The sequence below is a fragment of the Talpa europaea genome (assembly GCF_964194135.1).
Source record: "Talpa europaea genome assembly, chromosome: 10".
Taxonomy (NCBI): domain Eukaryota; kingdom Metazoa; phylum Chordata; class Mammalia; order Eulipotyphla; family Talpidae; genus Talpa; species Talpa europaea.
The window spans coordinates 47,163,821-47,183,002 of NC_140077.1; the positions used below are offsets into that span (position 1 = coordinate 47,163,821).

At 33.7% G+C, this 19,182-nt stretch overlaps 1 protein-coding gene across 1 annotated transcript in view; it reads left to right on the forward strand.

Annotated features, from left to right (window-relative positions):
• The window catches only part of CTNNA3 (catenin alpha 3), a gene marked incomplete at both ends in the record, with an annotated part of 1,381,762 nt that overhangs the window by 1,266,140 nt on the left and 96,440 nt on the right, over positions 1 to 19,182 (forward strand). The window contains one exon of the mRNA XM_084245749.1: positions 10,099 to 10,280. Within this exon, the coding sequence (XP_084101875.1) occupies positions 10,099 to 10,280 (182 nt within the window). The remainder of the gene's footprint in view (positions 1 to 10,098; positions 10,281 to 19,182) is intronic.

The window sequence follows — 19,182 nt, forward strand, 5'->3', positions numbered from 1 at the left end:
CTTTTCATTAGGGTTTGTTCTTTTTTTTCTCAGTAAGTCTAGTTAAGGTTTGTCACTTTTGTTAATTCTTTCAATGAACCAGTTCTTGATTTTATCAACTTTTCTCTTTAGTTTTTTTGGTTTCTATTCTATTTCTGCTCAAATTTTAATCTCTACTAATTTTTATTCTGTTTCCTCTTTTTTTCCCTAGTTCCTTTATGTGTGAGTTTAGACTGTTTATTTGAGTTTTTTTTTTTTTTAAATTGATGTGGGTCTGAATATCTACCAACTTACCTCTTGATTCTGCTTTTGCCAAATTTCATAGGATATAGTAATTCATCACTTTTGTTAGTCTCCTGATAATTTTAAATTTCTTTTATGATTTCTTCATTGGCCCAAGATTTATTTAGAAGCATTCTTTTTAGTCTCCATGTATTGGAATGTTTCCAGTTTCTTTTTGTGGTTGAATCCTAGCTTTATACCTTTGTGGCAGGAAAGATGTATGACAATGTTTTCAATCCTAATATATGCAGTAGGTCTTTTTTTGTGTCCCAATATATGAACTATCCTTGAGAATAGGCCATGTACACTTGAGAAGACTGTATATTTCTCATGGGATGGAAATTTTTGTAAATGTCGATTAAGTTCATCTGCTCCATTACTTCATTTAAGGTCATTATATCTTTTTTAGGATTATCTATTCATACATGCACATTGTATGTTAAGATCACCTACTATTATTTTGTTGTTTTTTTTCTTATCTATTAATAATTGTTTTATGCATTTCAATGTACCTCTATTGTGTGTTTAAATATTAATGACAGTTATGTCTTCTTGATGAGTTGAGCCAGCCTTGGGCAATATAGAGTACCCAAACTTGTGACTATCTTTTTTTGGTCGAAAGTTCCATTTATCAGATATTAGAATAATAGTTCCTGCTTTTTCTTGGTGCTATTGACTTGAAAGACTTTTTTCCAATCTTTTATTTCTGTTTTTGTCATGGGATCTGCTACGGGACTCTTGTATGTATAATGTAGGTGGATCAAGTTTTCTTATCCAACCTGTCACTTTTTCTTTTGATTGGTGAGTTCAGTCTATTCACATTTATATATTTGGGGCATAATCACTGCCTTTATATTTTTGTTTTATAGTTAACTTTTTTGTGTGTATTTCTATTTGCCTTTTCATTTGGATGGTCTTCACTAGTGATTGTCTCATTTTCTTCATTTTTATTCTAAATGTCTCTGCTCTAGCTTTTTGGGTTTTAGTTACTGGAAGGTTTATATCAAACTATATCTAAAGTAGGTTTTTTTATTGTTTGTATCAAGTTGTCATCATTTGAGTAGACAAATACTGATGTTTTCTTTCCTCTGTTGGTTTATCTCATTTTGGTGTTGTTGAAGTTTCTAATTCTGTATTATTCTTTATCCCTGTGCTTAAGTTTTTGTGCTTTTAATGGAGAAACTATTGCAACATTTCTAAAAGGGTGAGTCTGATATTGCTAAATTCTATTAATTTTTTTTTATTTATTGGGGGGAAAACTTTATTTCTCCATCATAGCTAAATGATACTTTCATAGGATAGAGGATTTTAGGGTGAAATTGTGAAAATATCATTCCTCTCTTCTCTTCTAAAGAAAGTCTGCTGAAAAATCTGATGATAGCCATATTTGGGATGCCTTTGTAAATTACATAGTTTACCCTGGCCAACCTTTAGTAATTTTTTTGTATCCGTGACTTTTGCTGACTTAATGATGTGTCCTTGTTTAGCTATTTTTGTATTTAGAAATTCGTGTGTTCTTTCAGCTTTCTGCTAGTCTATGTTTAGTTCTTTCCATTGGTTTGGGAAATTCTCAACAATTCATTTTTTGAATCATCTATCAGTTCCTTTTTCTTTTTCTTTGCCTTCTAGTATAGACAATATTCCCATCTCCTAGTCAATTCTGACAATTCTTAGTTTCCTAATTTTTACTACTTCTAATTTCTCTCTGCTTTTGAAAGTGAGTTATTACTATAATTTTAGCTTTATTATTATTATTATATTTCTGCAATCCAACCTCCTTATTATGCTTTCCTTGGATTTTTTTCATTGAAATCATCGGGGTTTTCATTAGCAGCATTTCTGTTTGGAATATTTGTATATGTTTAAATTTCTTTGTGTAAAAAAATCTTGTGTTTCCTATTTAATTTCATCAATATGTTAGCATGCATTCGATGAATTTCATTGATTTCCTTCACAATGGTTATTTTGAATTCACTGTCCATTACACTTCCCATTTCTGTGTCATTATGGATTTATCCCGAATGTTTATCTGTCTTGTTTGTTCAGTCACAGTTCTACCTTTTTTGATATTTGTTGTTTTTTTTCCAGTAGGTGGCACTATGGTTCTCATTTTGGAGTTCTGTTTTGTTCTTCAGGGACTCAAGTTGTGTTTGGATAAAGGAGCCTGTTTGGGGAGGGGAGGGGGGTGTCCTTAAGTGACCATCTGGAGGTAAGGGGAATAGCCTGGCCCTAAAATCCTTCTTTGTACCCTCTCCCATTATAACAGGACCTATCGTTATCTGAGCACAAAGTCCATGGGGCAATATCCCTGTTCCATGCTGCGCTACAGTTGACTGCAACTGGTACAGCATTCACCAAATACAGACGTCACTGGATCTTGAAGGAGCAAGGAGAGCAGAGTAAACCTGATGCTTGCAACTGCTGAAATTTTCGAATTTCAAGGCCTTCTAAGCCTTGACAGTCTGTAGCTCTTCTTGTCTTCTGAGGAGCTTATAGGAGTCCTAGTACATCATCAAGAATCTTGTCCTTCCCCTGCTAATTCTTATACTTCTCCTAAGTGCCCTGCTAGACAGAGCTGTAGTGCTGGTCTTGTAAATGGTAGCAGCAGATACTTTATGTTGAGTACAACCTTTCATGCTTTTCCTTCTGATTAGGGAGAGGGGCTTCAGTGTACCTCACACTATGTACTTCAGTGTACCTTCACACTATGACTGTAACAATTCATGGGTATTCAATATCATATCATGACCCTTAGCCTCTGGGGAGGTGGCACCTCAGTCCCTCCCATCTCAGTGTGTGAGAACTAGAGAGATGTGCCCCCCACCCCCAAAGTCTGGAGCTTCCTGTATTTGTCTTCCACAATGATGTGGTCAGTAGCATCTATGCACTCTGAATCTGTGGTGTTTAAAGCTCTATACTCCTATTAATTCCACCAATACAATGAACTTTTGGCTAACAATCTTTAATAATGCAAGTACATGAATAACCATGTACCCTCTGGTAATAAGCTGATGTAATATTAATGAGATATTTAGTTGCTTTCTGGTTGTCTTTAAGGGGATATTTTCTTGGCATGACTTTACTTGTTTACTGGGTTTGTTTCTGATGATTCTTGTCAGGAGAGTTCAGAATGTCTTGGCCTCTGGGGACCAATTTTAAATCAGTGTGCCTGTGCTCTGTCTTATAAGATCCCAAGGAAGTTTAGTTGGATTCTTATGCATCATATTAAGTCAATATACAAATAAACATGTAAGTAGATTGATGATTAGATAATAGATACATAGCACTGAAAGATGCCTTTTATGTTATATTTTATATATTCTCCCAAATATTTTATTTTTTTATTATAGTTTTGTCTCTGGGAAAACAGTTTATAATTCACTGGGAGATTTGTTCAATTTGTCTTTAGCTTAAGAGGCTTAGAGAAAATAGAAATATGCAGTGTGCATGCAAATAAAATATTCAACTGATGAAAATAAGTTATTGTTTAAGAATGATTTTTTTCCTTCATTCCAAAAATTCAAAAGTTAAGGAAATATTTATTTAGGAAATGTGCTTTAGATACTATCCTTATAATTACATTTTTTTTAGTTCAGAAGTGTGCCTTCATTTTAATAGGGAATCTAGAATTTTAGAAATCACATTCAGTTTTAGGTAAGTTTCAAGGCATTGCAGACTGCAAGAGTATACAAAATTAATACCATTGTAATGGTAGTTCTGTTCTTGTGGGGATAGTCTGGTATTGCATCTTCAAGGCACACTTTTGAAACCTGTTGTTCAATTGTTGTTCGGCAATTTTACTTTTCTAAGACTTACTACTATGTCAATAAATTGGAGAAATGGGTGTTCATTGAGCTGGAATGGAAAACTCTGTTCTTCTGAAATTTGATCATCTAGCATTATATTTGGACATGACAAAGTTCATTTTGGTACCTGGGTGGTAACTAGTAGATATTAAAATTAGTTCCACAATATAATGAGTAAGTAATACGTAGCATGGACAAATGAGAGTGAAAGAAATAGTGATGGCGAAATGCAGGTAGAAAGATGGCTTTTGGGATGTAAGCTCACAGAAGTGCAGAGAGCTCTTAGGGGATTTGGAATTCTCAAGGACTATATGATAAGGGCCTTGAATAAATTTTATTTAAATTTCAAAATATGGAAAAAATAGATGACCATGAATGTTTGATTACAAACGAACAGAAATATTAACACTCAGTAATGTAGTCACAAAAGTTTGTAGTTGTGGATTTTCCAAATTGATAGAAAATATTTTTTTTACTTTTTCAAAAAGCTGGCAAATGGTAAATAAATTATACAAAAAATATAAATGTATTATACAAAAATATAAATATTTTTCTGTGATTACATAGTCCATAACTCAATTGATTCAGTTATTAATTTAATACATAAAGACATTTTATGAAATTATGTACATTATAAAAGTAAATGAAGAAGAAATTATGCAAAAGATTAGCAGAGACAAGATTTTTTCTCATATATATTTTTATGTTATATTATCAATATACTGTTTTAAGATTTTATCTTTAACAAAATATTTTAATTAGTTATAAATGATCATGAAAACTCACACCATGAAAATCTTATTTAGTAAAACACTAACATCATTGAACTCTTATGGAACAAGTTATTTTAGACCAAAATATATATTCTTAAATTTATAAAACAATGTCACTAGAATTGATTTTCAAATTATGTTCCATATATCCTCGTTTACCAACCAAAATTTTCTAAATATATTTTGATGATTTTTCACCAAAAGGTTTAAAACTCCTTGGGAGCAAGTATGGTGCCATATAAATTTGCTCTATAGTAGAAAGTAAGCAAATGGTGGGAGATGATGTTGTGGATGACTCATTGTGAGTATTATGACCAAACATAATTGGATTATGCTATAATATAAGATATGATAGAGATGTGGTGGTATGAGTAGGAAAGATTATTCATAAACTGAAAGGCTCCCAATTATCTGAGCTTTGTCTCCTCTTTAATAGATTTTCTTCTCCTTTCTTGGATCATAGTAGCAGAACTCCCATCTCCTTCCAATTTACTGTAAACCGGGCATGGATTTCAGGTAACCAGACTTAGTGTAGTTGTGTGCAAAGTAAAAGTTAATAATTTTCCACTTACTTCTGTAATAATACTGTTGTAAATAAAATAAATGGACTTGTAGCACCTGTTTTTAGAGTTTCTCAGCCTTCATAGTATTTACTTATTGAATTATCCCTTTGTTCTATCAGGCTATGTGCTGTTTTTATATTTCTTCAATTTCTTTTTTAAAATTTAAAGAAATTATTGAGGCAACATTGGTTTATAATGTTGTATATGATTCAGAGATATATGATCACACCCTTCAGGAGTATGTTACCACACATACACAACACCGAGGCACCCCTAGTTCTTGGTCTTTATCTGACACTTTGTTTTGTTTCTCTACATTCCACATATACATGAAATAATTAGTACTTGTCTATCTCTTTCTGACTTACTTAGCTTAGCATAATCCCCTGTAGGGCCATGTCACAAATGGTATCTTATTTTTTAATAGCCAATCTAAGTATCCCATTGAGTATATATACCACAGCTTCCTAATCCATTCATCTCTGTTTCAGCACTTCGATTTTTTTCCCATAACTTGGCTATTGAAAATAGTGCACAATGAGCATAGAAGTGCTTTTATCCATTTAACGTAGTGCTTTTTGTTCTTCAGATACCTAGGAGTAGAATCACTGTCTCATATGGTAGATCTATTTTTTAAATCAAAAATAGATTTGGCAGGCATTGATAAACTATAGCCAACAGATCAGATCTGATTCACAACTGTTTTGTACAGTCTCTGAACTAAGATTTTTTTTTTTATATTTCCAACTGGTTAAAAATATTTGGAAATAGACATAATATTTATGGCACATGAAAATTATATGACACTCAAATTTCAGTGTCCATAAAAAGTTTTATTGGAACACAGTGATGCTTGTTAGCTTGCACTATCTATGGCTATTCTTGCAATGCAATAGCAGCAGAGTTGGGTAATGTGATAGGGTAGTATGTATGACCTGAAAAACACAAACAAAATGTATATATGTGTGTGTGTGTGTGTATATAGATAGATAGATAGATAGATAGATAGATAGATAGACAGATAGATAGATAGATATTAACTTGCCTTTTATAAAAAATGTCTGCTAGCCCCTATTTTAGACTAAAGTTGTAAATGACATATATATTTGGAAATGCCTAATAATCTAATGGGAGAGTATAGCGTTTGCTTGAAAAGAGAAGAATGACATTGGAAATAAAATTCTGAAAATCACTGCATAGAATGAAGTAGTAAAACTATTTGTGTAAGCAATAGTTGCCATTTGGTAGCATTTATGAATTAAAAATTGTGTTCATAGACATTAATTCATTTAATTTCTAAAGCAGCCTGTGAGATAAATAAGAATTATTTTCAGTTTCTAGATCAGAAAATTTAGATACTGAAAAATATGTGATTATGTTTTGGCAAATATAATCCTACCTTCTAAAGCATAGGACATGGCAGAGAAATACCATCAAAAAGACTGTAGATATTTTGGCATGTTATGGGCAATGTTGCTGGTGTTGTTGGCATGGTGATAGCTTTAGAGCCAGAGTCTTTGGATTTGTATCCTGGTTCTACCAGTTGAGAAAATCACTAAACATTTGAATACTCAACTTTATAATCCATAAAATCAGGATAAAATAGTAATACTTACCTCACAGAGCTGCAATGGAGGTTAAAGTTTAAATATATGTAAAGTGTCTAAAATGTCACATAAATATTAGCTGGTTTCATTGTCTTTGGCAACAGATTCCAAAATCAATTACATACAGTTAAGCTCATTTAGATGGCAGTGATTCAAAGACTTTGTGGCTATTTATATCAGATTTCTACTCTGTAGAGCTGAGGCATAGAGTCAACTAGTGATAACATTAGAGATTTAATTTAACTGAGTTTTATTAAGTTTGTATGCCAGTTTCTTTGCTTACCATATACAAAATAATCCAGTAAGAAATTTTACCCGGAACTCCTAAATGTCAAGCATTCTTTTAAGTCTTGTTTTGAAATTTTCATAGTGAGTGAAATTGATTGATGGCATATAATAAATCATTCATAGAAGCACTAAAAACCTTCAGTAAAGGTGTCAGTCCATAATTTAATGTTTTGCTCTTGTTCTCCTTGTGAGTCAGAATTCTCTAGAACATTTTAATTTTGTAAATTATTGCCCAACTTTGGGTCCTTATCTTGTCAGAAGTAAATGTCTGTCAATTGTAATTCACCATGTGAGTTGAGATGTTATTAAGGAAATCGAGTGCAACCGATGAGATTCCTGTTCATGACAGGGTCAGATTCAATGTTATCCAATAATCGACTGTGTTTCCTGCATGGCAGGTGGGTAGCAGTTGCAATTACTGTCATTTTGTTTCTGCAGAAACATAGACAGTAGGGTTAAGTGACTCTCCTCAAGGTCACATTGGAAATTGTATTCCAAGGGACAGACTTTAGAATACGTGTAATCAAATCCTCTCTTGAATACTTGTAACTTTACTTTGATGACAGTGAGGAGTTTTCTATGAGGTACTTCAAAATTAAGATCCAAAGTCTTGAATTTATATACTGTTAGATAAAACTGAGAAAACAGACCCTAACTGAAACTATTATTTGAGAATGTTAAACTCTCTTCTTTTGAAAATAGAGAAAATGATAGTGACTAGTAGTCAAGACAGAAAATTTATTTCTATTTTTGAGCTAGTCTAATGGGTTGGTAGCTTATAATTTACATAATGCACTTGCATATTATTGATTTAAGATATAAATGAGCTGTGTCTTCATTTGCATGCCTTGCCATATGTCAGCAGTATAAAAATGTCTCGTCTTTCAATCTATGTATCACTGAGGGCACATTTCCTGAGAAAAGAAACTGTAAACTGTTTCCAAATCCTAAAGAAGAGTCACCTGTACAGTTCATCAACTAAAATTCTAATGTCACACAACTTAATTTAATTCTTCAAAGATAAATAATGAAAATAAAACTAATTTAAATTGTACATTTATGAGTATATTTGACAATATTTTATTGAATAAGAAATAGCTATCATTTATTGGATAGTCACCATATGTCAAGCATTAATTCAAGTCAGAAAAACGTCATTATTTTCTTTACTAGGTAAGAACTGAAGCATGGGTATCTTAATATTTTATAGAAACCAAGTTATTTTATTTTATTATTTTTTTTAAGATTTATTTATTTATTTATTTATACAAGCACTGGGTACAGTCAGAAGTGCGGGAGGGGGAGAGAATTCCCCAGAGCCAGAGCGGGGAGCAGAGCAGGCAGAAGGACCCAAGCACACTGCTGAGGGGAGCAGCAGGCGGCAGGAGAGGTCTGCGCGCCATGCGGGACCCTCCACCCGTGGCCGGGGAGCAGCCGGGGATCAAACCAGCGCTGCAGAGGCTGCCGGCAGCTTCGCAAGCCAGCGCTCAACTGCTGCGCCACCGGGGAGGCCCGAAACCAAGTTATTTTAAACTCTGAATTAATTTTATCAGTGTAATAAATGAAAGACTTGATGTTGGGTCTTTGAGTTTTATTTTTTAGTTGGATTTTGCATTGCTCATTCTTTCTATTCATGTCATCATTAACCTTTTCTACTATTGTACACTATTGATACAATGTGTTCTAAATATTCGTAAGGTAGTATACAAAATATTGCAAAGCTTTTTGAGGTGATTTCTTCTTATCTCCCCATGTATAGGTATTCTAGAGATTAGCATCCACCAGCAATATATAGTCACTGCAGATGTCACATATTCTATGTGACATAGATAATAAAATACATCAATTTCACATAAGGGTATGCTTTATCATTTTTAAATGCTCCCTTTCAGACCTGTGTATTCATTCTACTTTTAGACTATGCATAGATTCTTTTTTTTTTTGACAATATAGATGATTATATATCAGCCTGATTATTATAGTATAGATAATATATCTAGACTGGCAAAATTTTTCAGCCTTGATGTTACCAAATCAAGACTTTTTCAATTTGACAAATTATCCCAGGTCTTAGGTGCTGAAATTGTGAATATGATAGTTGAGGAGTATAGATTTTTTTTTTGCCCTTCCTATATTTTAGATTGTAAATGGAAGATGAGCAAATTGTATACTGTTCAAAATACTACATACACAAAGAATAATAATATTCCAGCACATCAAGTTTACATGGGAGAATAGGACCTCAAAACTCAAAATGTTATTTGGAGGGAACTTCCCTAATAAACCCTGCTCATAATATTTTTACTCTTCCTATGATATAGTTTTTATGATTTTATGTATGTGCTCACATGATTTATAACTGTACATTTTTACTTTTTAAACCAGTGTATATTCAGTATTTATGTAAGGATCTATATCTCTGTGTAGGTGTATGTATAAGATATAATCTTATTTCAAATTAAAAAAAATGTTAGATTTCCATTTGTTTGCATATATAATTAAATGAAGCATATGCTTTTATAACAATATTTTGTAAGCTCTCACATTTACCTCAAGGAGATTTAAACATATCAGATGTTAAATTCTACATTGTTATTCTAAATGTAATGTACTTCTAGGGAAAACAATGAAAATTCAAAAGATTTTTCATATAAAAAATTGAACCTAGGAAATTTTGATTTTTCAACACAACTATGATGTGTGTTTGTCAATGAACAAGTTTTATTAGCATCTTACAATAAGACATTAATGTTTTTTGACATAGTGGAATGATTATAAATCTTATTATCACTTGTTTTAGGCTAAGATGACTCAATTGCCTGAAGCAGAAAAGGAAAAGATTGCTGAGCAAGTTGCTGATTTCAAGAAAGTAAAGAGCAAACTGGATGCTGAAATTGAGATATGGGATGATACAAGCAATGATATTATTGTTTTGGCAAAGAAGATGTGTATGATCATGATGGAGATGACAGACTTCACAAGGTAAATATGTGGAAAATTATGTATAATATATGGCTAGAAATTTTTGTCATGTTAGTAAAACCTCAAGTTTCTCTGAGTGGAAGTCATGAAAAATCAAAAGGTAGGAGAAAAGAAAATGATGTACTATCCAAATGCCCCAAAACAGATGACTGGATCAAGACGATGTGGTATGTTTACACAATGGAATATTACTCAGCAATCAAAAAAAGATAAACTCATGCCATTCACAGCAACATGGATGGATATGAAAGGAAGAGATTATTCTCAGTGTAATAAGCCAGAAAGAAAAAGAAAAAAGAAATTGGATAGTTTCACTTATAGAAGGAATGTAGAGGAACCAAATAAGAAATCAGGAAAATAAATTATAATAAATTAAAAAGCAAAATTAACAGGCAACTATGTATCAGAGACATTCTGTAGGGGAAGGGGAGGGAGAGGGATCAAAACAGGGAATGGAAGGGCATAAGGGACTGTGGTGATGGTGCACAGGTGAATTGGTGGTGGGGATTATACAGGGATTACATCTGAGAGGAGAAAGCACCCATTGTACAAAAAGGAAGAATGATATAAAATATATATGACATAAAATAAGAAATATGTAAAAAAGAAAATTATTTCAATTTAGAAAATTATAAATATGCAGTTCTAGATGTGTTGGTGCTTAATCAAATATGGCAGAATTTCTCATAATCTGCCCAGGAGTGAATTTAGTAATCACTCTATACACTCCATCTTCATCTTCCTCAGGAATCGTCTCTGTGTATCATATCCGCATACTTTTTTCAAACAAATTGATAATTAAGTTCTCTTCTTTATTGGAGATGTCTGAATAGTTTACTTCCATAGATACATAATTTTAGTAAATAGTGACTTTTGAATCATCAGTATTAATGATATATTTTGCTGCTGAAATGTCAACTACATATATTTGAAATTACAATGAAATGATATGTGAAGATACATTGTGAGACATGAAAGAATCATACTATATTCTAGATTTCATGAAGGAATCCTAGTATATTCTAAAAGTAATGAAGATGTTTATGATAGCTTCAAAATATCATTTTATTGAACTAATCAAAGAACAGTGAAATATATAGTGCTTACCCTATGAGTATCAAAATGTACAAAACAACAAAATCAAAATAATTTTTTGGTATAAATATAAAAGCTATAGAGAACAGAATATAGAGAACAGAATACTCCGAAGCAGACTTATTATGCTTAGGAAACTATTTATTTGTATTACCATACTTTATATACAAAAATAACTTGAGATGGAGTAATGAAATGTCATTTTGACAACATAAAAATGGGAATAAAAGAACATCAGTCTTTCACTGGTATTATTATTGAGAAAATATTTTAAAACACTGTAAAGGAAGAACTCATAAAAGAGATTATCAGACTGAACTGCATTGAAAATTCTGTATATCAATAGATATTTCTTAAATTATATTGAAATATAAATGGATAATTGGGGGAAAACAATTATAACCAAATTTTGTGAGTAATAGTGATTTACAATAGTGTATATGATTCAGAGGTGTAGGTTCACATCTGTTCACATGTATGCTGCCACACCACACCTACCAGCAAGGCAGCCATAGTCCTCCACTATGTACAAGTCCTTTACCCTTGTACCGTCACCATAGTCCCTTATGCCCTTCCCTCCCCTGTTTTGAATCCATCCCCCTTTTGTTCTCCACCTTCCTGCTCCCACTCTGGTAGCCTCAGTTTTACATTCAGAATCATAGGATATGTTTGTGGTTATCTTAGTCTGTTTTGCCCCATTTATCTATATTCCACATTGGAGGGAATCCATCCAATATCTGTCTCCTTCTGCCTTATTTAACTTAGCACAATCCTCCCTAGTTCCATCTATGTTGTCACAAAAGTAGGATTTAGGTTTTTTGTTTTGTTTTGTTTTGTTTTTTGTTTGTTTGTTTGTTTTGGTAGTGATACAGTGTTCCTTTGTGGATAGAATGCACATCTTCTTAACCTAATCATCTATTATTAAAGACTTAGGTTGTTTCTCTAACTTGGCTATTATAAATAGTGTTACAGTGAAGATAGGTGTGTACATATTCTTTAATTAGTGTTTCTATATTCTTTGGATAGATACCTAGGTGTGGCATTGCTGAGTCATATGGTAGATCTATTTTTAATATATTGATAAAAATCAAGACTGCTTTCTGAGGAGCTGCACCAGTCTCCATTCCCACCAACAGTGATGGTGAGCATTTTTTTCACATGGCTATAGGCCATCTGCATGTCTTTGGAGAAAAGTCTAATTAGCTCTTCCCCCATAAATTACCTTTAAGTAGACAAATATACACCAAATTTTAACAAAGCTGCTGTTGGTTCTCTGCCATTGCCTAAGTCTATAGTGATGGAGGGCAGAAAATCAGCAAATTAAAGCAGCTGATGAATATGAGAGAAGTGTAAATATGTAATAAACAAAACTTAAGAAAAACACAGTTCTTGGACTTAACATTTTACAACACCAACTAGAGAGTTTAAAACTTAAATGAGACTAGGGTTGAGAATGTTAATGAATCTTCACTTTTGATTGAGAAGAAAGATGTAAGTAAGACATATTAAGGATCCTTGAGAAATAAGAGAGAACCACAATATATCCAGGAAAAATGATCTCCATTAAGGAATGTTTACTGTATAACAATGATGGAAGAAAAACTATGTGAATTAGGTAATCTGCCTAGGGAAGAGGAAGACTCAAACCAGTGGAATGCAAAACTACACACTAAAAAAGATACAGAAAATGAGCCCAATTCTTAGTTCATATACAAAATATTTCTCAAGAAGATATATGCAACCCCATATTCACTGCAATAATATTCATAATAGCCAAGATATGGAAACCACCTAGGTACCCATTGACGCTGGTTGAATGAAATGTGATATCTGTATTTCTATTTATGATAGAATAGATAATGGGATATTATACAGCCATAAAAGAAAGAGAAACACTTTTGTTTATGACATAAGGTTGAATATGGAGGGCATTATACTAAGTGAATGGTCTGTAGGTGTCGTTTGTGTGGGGTGTGTGTTGGGGTGGTATAGAATTCATTAGAGATAGAATGGAGGTGCTAAGGAGTAGGGAAAATTGTAAAATGTTTTTCCTGCCCTTCTTCTGTCTCCCTCCTAAAGGAATTAATGTTTTATTGTTGCCACATTTTTAAAAATTGAGTTGGAAAAGAATGCTGTAATATGACTTTGGCACGGATGTCCAATGACTTTGAGGGTGTCATAATCTGCAGCTAAGGTGTTAGAAGAGGATTCACAACTCCACAGAGTGATAACTCATTGAGAAATAGATAATATTATTTGTTTTAAAAAAGCTGAACAGCCCAAACTTCTCACAGTCTATAGGTATCATTGCCAAATGTATCCATAGAACAGGAATAGTGGATGTTTAAATTGCAGTAAAAGTAGAGTAACAAAATTGAATTTTGGACTCTGATAATCTTTTGTGCTTGAACAAATCCACATTCAGTTTAATTTTAGCTCTTATAAATTGTTATAAATCTCCAGTCATATTAAAATCAATGAAATTTTGTTCTTCACTATTTTTTCACTCCCAACTCTGTTTCAAGAGTTTCTCTCAGACACTATAATGTTTTGCTGAGACTTAAATTGAGCAGTTTTATATATAGGCTGCTTTTTAATTCTATCACAATTCCTTCATTGTAGATATTTTGGCTTGTTGTAATGTGACCTGTGAGAATAGGGGGTATAGCAAACAGTGTCATATTTATCAATAAAGTCAATCATTTAGTACCTACTCTGCCTAATGAATAGACTTTAAAATAGCTATGCATATTTAAAACTTTATAAAACTAAAAAATATATATAAATTCTCTCTTTCGAAGTGTCATAAAATGCTGTTTTCCCATTTACTTTAGTATATTTTTTTTATTAACAAGAAGCATAGTCATGTAAAATGTGGTGGTTGTTCACTATGTACTACACTAGGAAGCTGCAGAGAGTAGGGGAGGAATTAGATTGAGAATGGTGGACCATTTGTTTTTCACCCTATGCATACCCCCCACAGGACTTGGAATTGGATTTAAGAAACTTTTTCACCCCATTTTCCTTATCCAAGATACAATCCCAAGAGACTGAATAGAAAAGGAACAGCAGGAGGGGGTAGAAATTTACTTGGCTGTATTTAACTAGGGCTTCAGAACCAAAGCCTTTCTGAAAGAATCGTTAGAATATATAAAATTCATGTGTTCTAAGGATGCATCTTGACCTTTTGTTTGTTCAGAATCTCTTTACACACAGTTTATTTTGTTTTCTGGAGTAAAATATTTATATTTTAATGCGTATATAATGTGTGACCAGCAAAAATAGTTTAAATGTTTCAGCCCACACAGCAAAAGAAATGACATATTAGTACATTTCATTTTTTCCCCTTTAAAGTCTGTCTTATGATTTAAGCTATAAAGGCCGAGAAATCTAGTTTGCTTTAATTGAAAAGGCTACAGAACTTTCTTTCCTGTATGTATTAAATATACACATAAGTATAGCACATAATTGACAATGTAATGTATAAAATGTGGATCATTTAAAATTTTGAAAAATATAATCTGGCTTTTTACCTTACAACTTTAAAGAAATTCAATTTATATTTAAAATAAGTGTGAATCAGATAAAAAGAAGCATTTTTCCTTGCTGTACAATAATGCCTACCTTTTTTACCTTTGTAAAAGTAATTATGATGTGTTACCATTGCGTTTTTCATGACTATTTTCTCCCTAAAGAATTGGCTTTCTTTACTTGATGGCATCTTGGAAACATTCAGTAACCCCAAGGAGAAATGCTGTAACCTGAAGGAGAATCATTCTGTCTGACCACTATTTTTACATAGGAAAAAAAAAAAAAAAAGCTCCATATATTCTGAAATGACAAATAATGAGAAAAAATCAGCTTATGTGGCATCTTAGTAATTGTTTATTAAAATTAACTGAGAGTGAGCACAGACACTTATTTTTTTTAAGATTTATTTATTTGTACAAGCACTGGGTACAGTCAGAAGCGCAGGAGGATGAGAGAATTCACCAGAGCCAGGGTGAGGAACAGAACAGGCAGACCGATGAAACACACTGCTGAGGGGAGCAGCGGGCGTGGCAGGAGAGGTCTGTCCTGCCATGTGGGACCCTCGCTGGCGGCTGGGGATCAAACAGGAGCTGCAGAGGCTGCGGGCAGCTTTGCAGCCCAGCGCTCAACTGCTGCGCCACCAGGGGAGGCCCTAGCACAGACACTTTTCACCTGAAATCTGGTATTCAATGTCTGTTATGAATTTATCAGGGAATTTTGTGAATTGGCTATGTCATGTCAATTTCCAGGTGAGAGAACAGTCCTGTATTGTATGAATCTGCAGAAGTTTCTGGTGATACTATAAAATTATACATAGCCCTAGAGTACAGGGGACTAAACTATTAGAATTGTGGGGTCTTGCAAATACCACCCAAATGAGAACTCACTGAAACTATTCAGAACTTGCTGTGGCAAAGGAGCCAGTCACCATCATTTGCTTTTGACAGAGACTCAAAGAAAGATGAGGAAGAAGAAAAGTTTTAAAATGAAAAAAAGAGGGAAGATTTCAGGTAGTTCTGACTAGAGGCTGTTAATATAGGGAACATGCAGGTAGGGTAACTAGAGTGGAGCATCTTATGTGATTGGTTAGAAGAGCATATTTTGTGTTCTATGGTTATCTCTGAATTTAAACCAGGAGTAAATGTATTTAGTCTGACAGTCATTGTCTAAGTCCTACCCATTCTGTGTTAATTGCTACAGAGGCTGTGATTTAGTTTCTTGAACTAATTGCTATAGACATTATGCTTCAAAGCTCTTTTGTTATTTTTAGACTGTCTGTTGTGTATTTGTATATCTAGTCTTTCAGAAATTTAAGTAATAACTACTTTGGGATAATGATGGATCAATATTTGTATAAACAATATTGAATTCTATATATGAAAACAAAATTATAGAAAAAAAATCAGTGATAATCTGTATCCTAAATCAATGGTCTAGTGACTTTTAAAATAACTGGTTTAAAAAAACAACTGTAGTGATTTATTCCAGTGGATGGACCTTTGTGAATATAACTAATTTTATGAGTCATCCCTGCTGTTTATGAACACTTATTAATACAGTATGGACTTTATTTGCTCACTTGGAGTACTTTGATGAGTATATCCTATAATAGGGATATTTTCCTCCACATCTCGTATCATAAATTACCGATCCTGTGTCCAACTCTCTCAATTTACAAGGTTTTAAGGCCTTATGCTCAGCCTCATCATGTTATTTTTGCCTTAGAAACATTCCCTACCACACCAAATTTCTTTTTTTTTTTTTAAGATTTATTTATTCATTTATACAAGCACTGGGTACAGTCAGAAGCGCGGGAGGGTGAGAGAATTCACTAGAGCCAGAGTGGAGAAGAGAAACAGGCAGATTGATGAAATACACTGCTGAGGGGAGCAGCGGGCGGCAGGAGAGGTCTGCGCGCCATGTGGGACCCTAGCTAGTGGCTGGGGATTGAACCAGCGCTGCAGAGGCTACAGGCAGCTTCGCAGACCAGTGCTCAACCGCTGTGCCACCAGGGGAGGCCCCCCACCAAATTTCTTAAGTACCTCATTTTTCTTATAAAGCCTAGAACCCTTGGTCCATAATTAAAACACTCTCTCATGAGTGTCTTAATCTGTCATCTCATGCCTGCAAAACAAACAAAATCTCAACCTTGCCAAACAAAATCTGATACAAAATCTCAACCCAACCATGCCATCTTCTTTGTTTGGGCTTCAGATTATGAATTTCACCCAATTTTCCCTACTGGCCAGGTATGTTTGTGCCAGGAGATGTTATAAAGGGAAAGAGTCTCACTCAGAGAGATACTAAATTTTGTGACTCTTGGTATCTTTTTTTTTTTTTTTAATGTTCCTTTTTATTAAGACTGTGAATCTGGGGACTGCTGGTGGCGCAGGAAGTTGAGTGCCACACTGTGAAGCTGTCCACAGCCTCTGGAGCATGGGTTTGATCCCAGTCAGCCAGGGAGAGACCCACATGGTGCAGCAGACTCCTGTCTCACCCGCTGCTCCCCTCAGCAGTGTATTTCGTCAGTCTGCCTGTTCTGTTCCCCGCTCTGTCTCTGGTGAATCTTCTCACCCTCCTACACATCTGGTCTGTACCCCGGTTCTTGTATAAATAAATAAATCTTTAAAAAAAGACTGTGAGTCTGGTTAAATAGGGTGCCAAATCTTTCTTTTTCTTTTGTTCACCCTTTCCTACCTACCTCCCTCATTACCTAGTAACCAGAGTTTGGTTATCAACATCTATATATTTTGTTTGTAATTATTTTAATATTTATAATTATTTTGTTTTGCCAGTTCATCTCCCTTGTTTCCTTATACTATTTATATATGTGGAATCATTAAATATTTGTCTTTGTCTTTCTGGATTCCCTTCATCTAATCCCCATAAAAGTTCCTTCCATTTTGCTCTAAATGGTGGCAGTTCATCTTTCCTTATAGCTAAATAGTATTGCACAACAAATCTTTAACCAGTGGACAAAGAGGTTGCTTCCATATCCCAGAAATTGTAAATAGTGCCACAATAAATAATATGGGATATGCAGGTTTTTATTTTTTATTTAAAGATTTATTTTCATTTATGCATGCAAGAACTGGGGTATAGGCCAGAGGTGTAGGGGTTGAGAGGATTCACCGGAAACAGAGTGGGAAGAAGAACAAGCTGAGGGAAACAATGGGCAAGACAGGAGACGTCTGCCACATCTCATGTGTTAGCTCCTCTGCGGGGATCAAACTTAAACTGCAGTAGCTAGAGATAGCTTGATAGTGCTGAGGCTTTAACCCCTGTGCCACCAGGGAGGCCCAATATGCAGTTTTTGAAACTGATGGTTATGGTTAGTTTGAATAGAAACCCAGGTGGGACTGCTGCATCACATGGTACTTTCATTTTTAGTTTTTTTGTTTGTTTGTTTGAGGCAAGTCCCGACCACTTTCCAAAGTGGAGGCAGCAATTAATATTGCACCAACAGTATAATAAGTTTCCTCTTTCTATCCATCCCCTCCAACACTTGGTGGATGTCTTTTTTTTATGTATGCCATCCTTACAAGTATGAGATAATATTTCATTGAGGTTTTGATTGACTTCCCCCTTATTAGAAGTGATGATAAGGGTTTTTTTGTTTTGTTTTGTTTTGTTTTGTTTTGTTTTTCATGTATCTGTTGGCCTTTGGTATATCTTTTTGGGAAAATTGTCTACTCAGATTTACAACTGATGCTATTGGTTGGTTGGTTTATTTGTTCTTAAGTTGGATAATTTCTCTGTGTTCTCCCATTTAGTAGAATATCTTTTTAATCTTTCATTATGTAGAAGTTTTTAATTTGGGGTAGTTCTGTTTTTGCTTTTGTGTTTCTTTCCATAGGGGTTGATTCCCAAAGACATTTCTATCACTGACTTTATAGAAAATATTGCTGATGTTTTCCTTCATGTATTTTATTGTTATGGGCCAAATATTTAAGTTCATGTTTTCTTAATTTTGATTTTTTTTGTGTGTGCCATTAAAACGAGGAAAGTAAAACCCACCTGAAAAGTTTTGCTGTGATGACTGTATAAGCAAAGCACTTAAAAATTGCCTGGTACAGAGTAAGAATACAATACATGAGTATTATTTTCAAATAGCTAAATTCTTTTAAATATATGTGAACAGGCAAGGGTAAAAAACCCTAGGAATTCAGTGTTATTAAAACATTTCACAAAATTTAAGCAGAGAGAACATGAGACAAATTCACCAAGATGGGGCAATGAGAAGGTTTATAGTCAGTGATTCATAGCAGAGATAGGA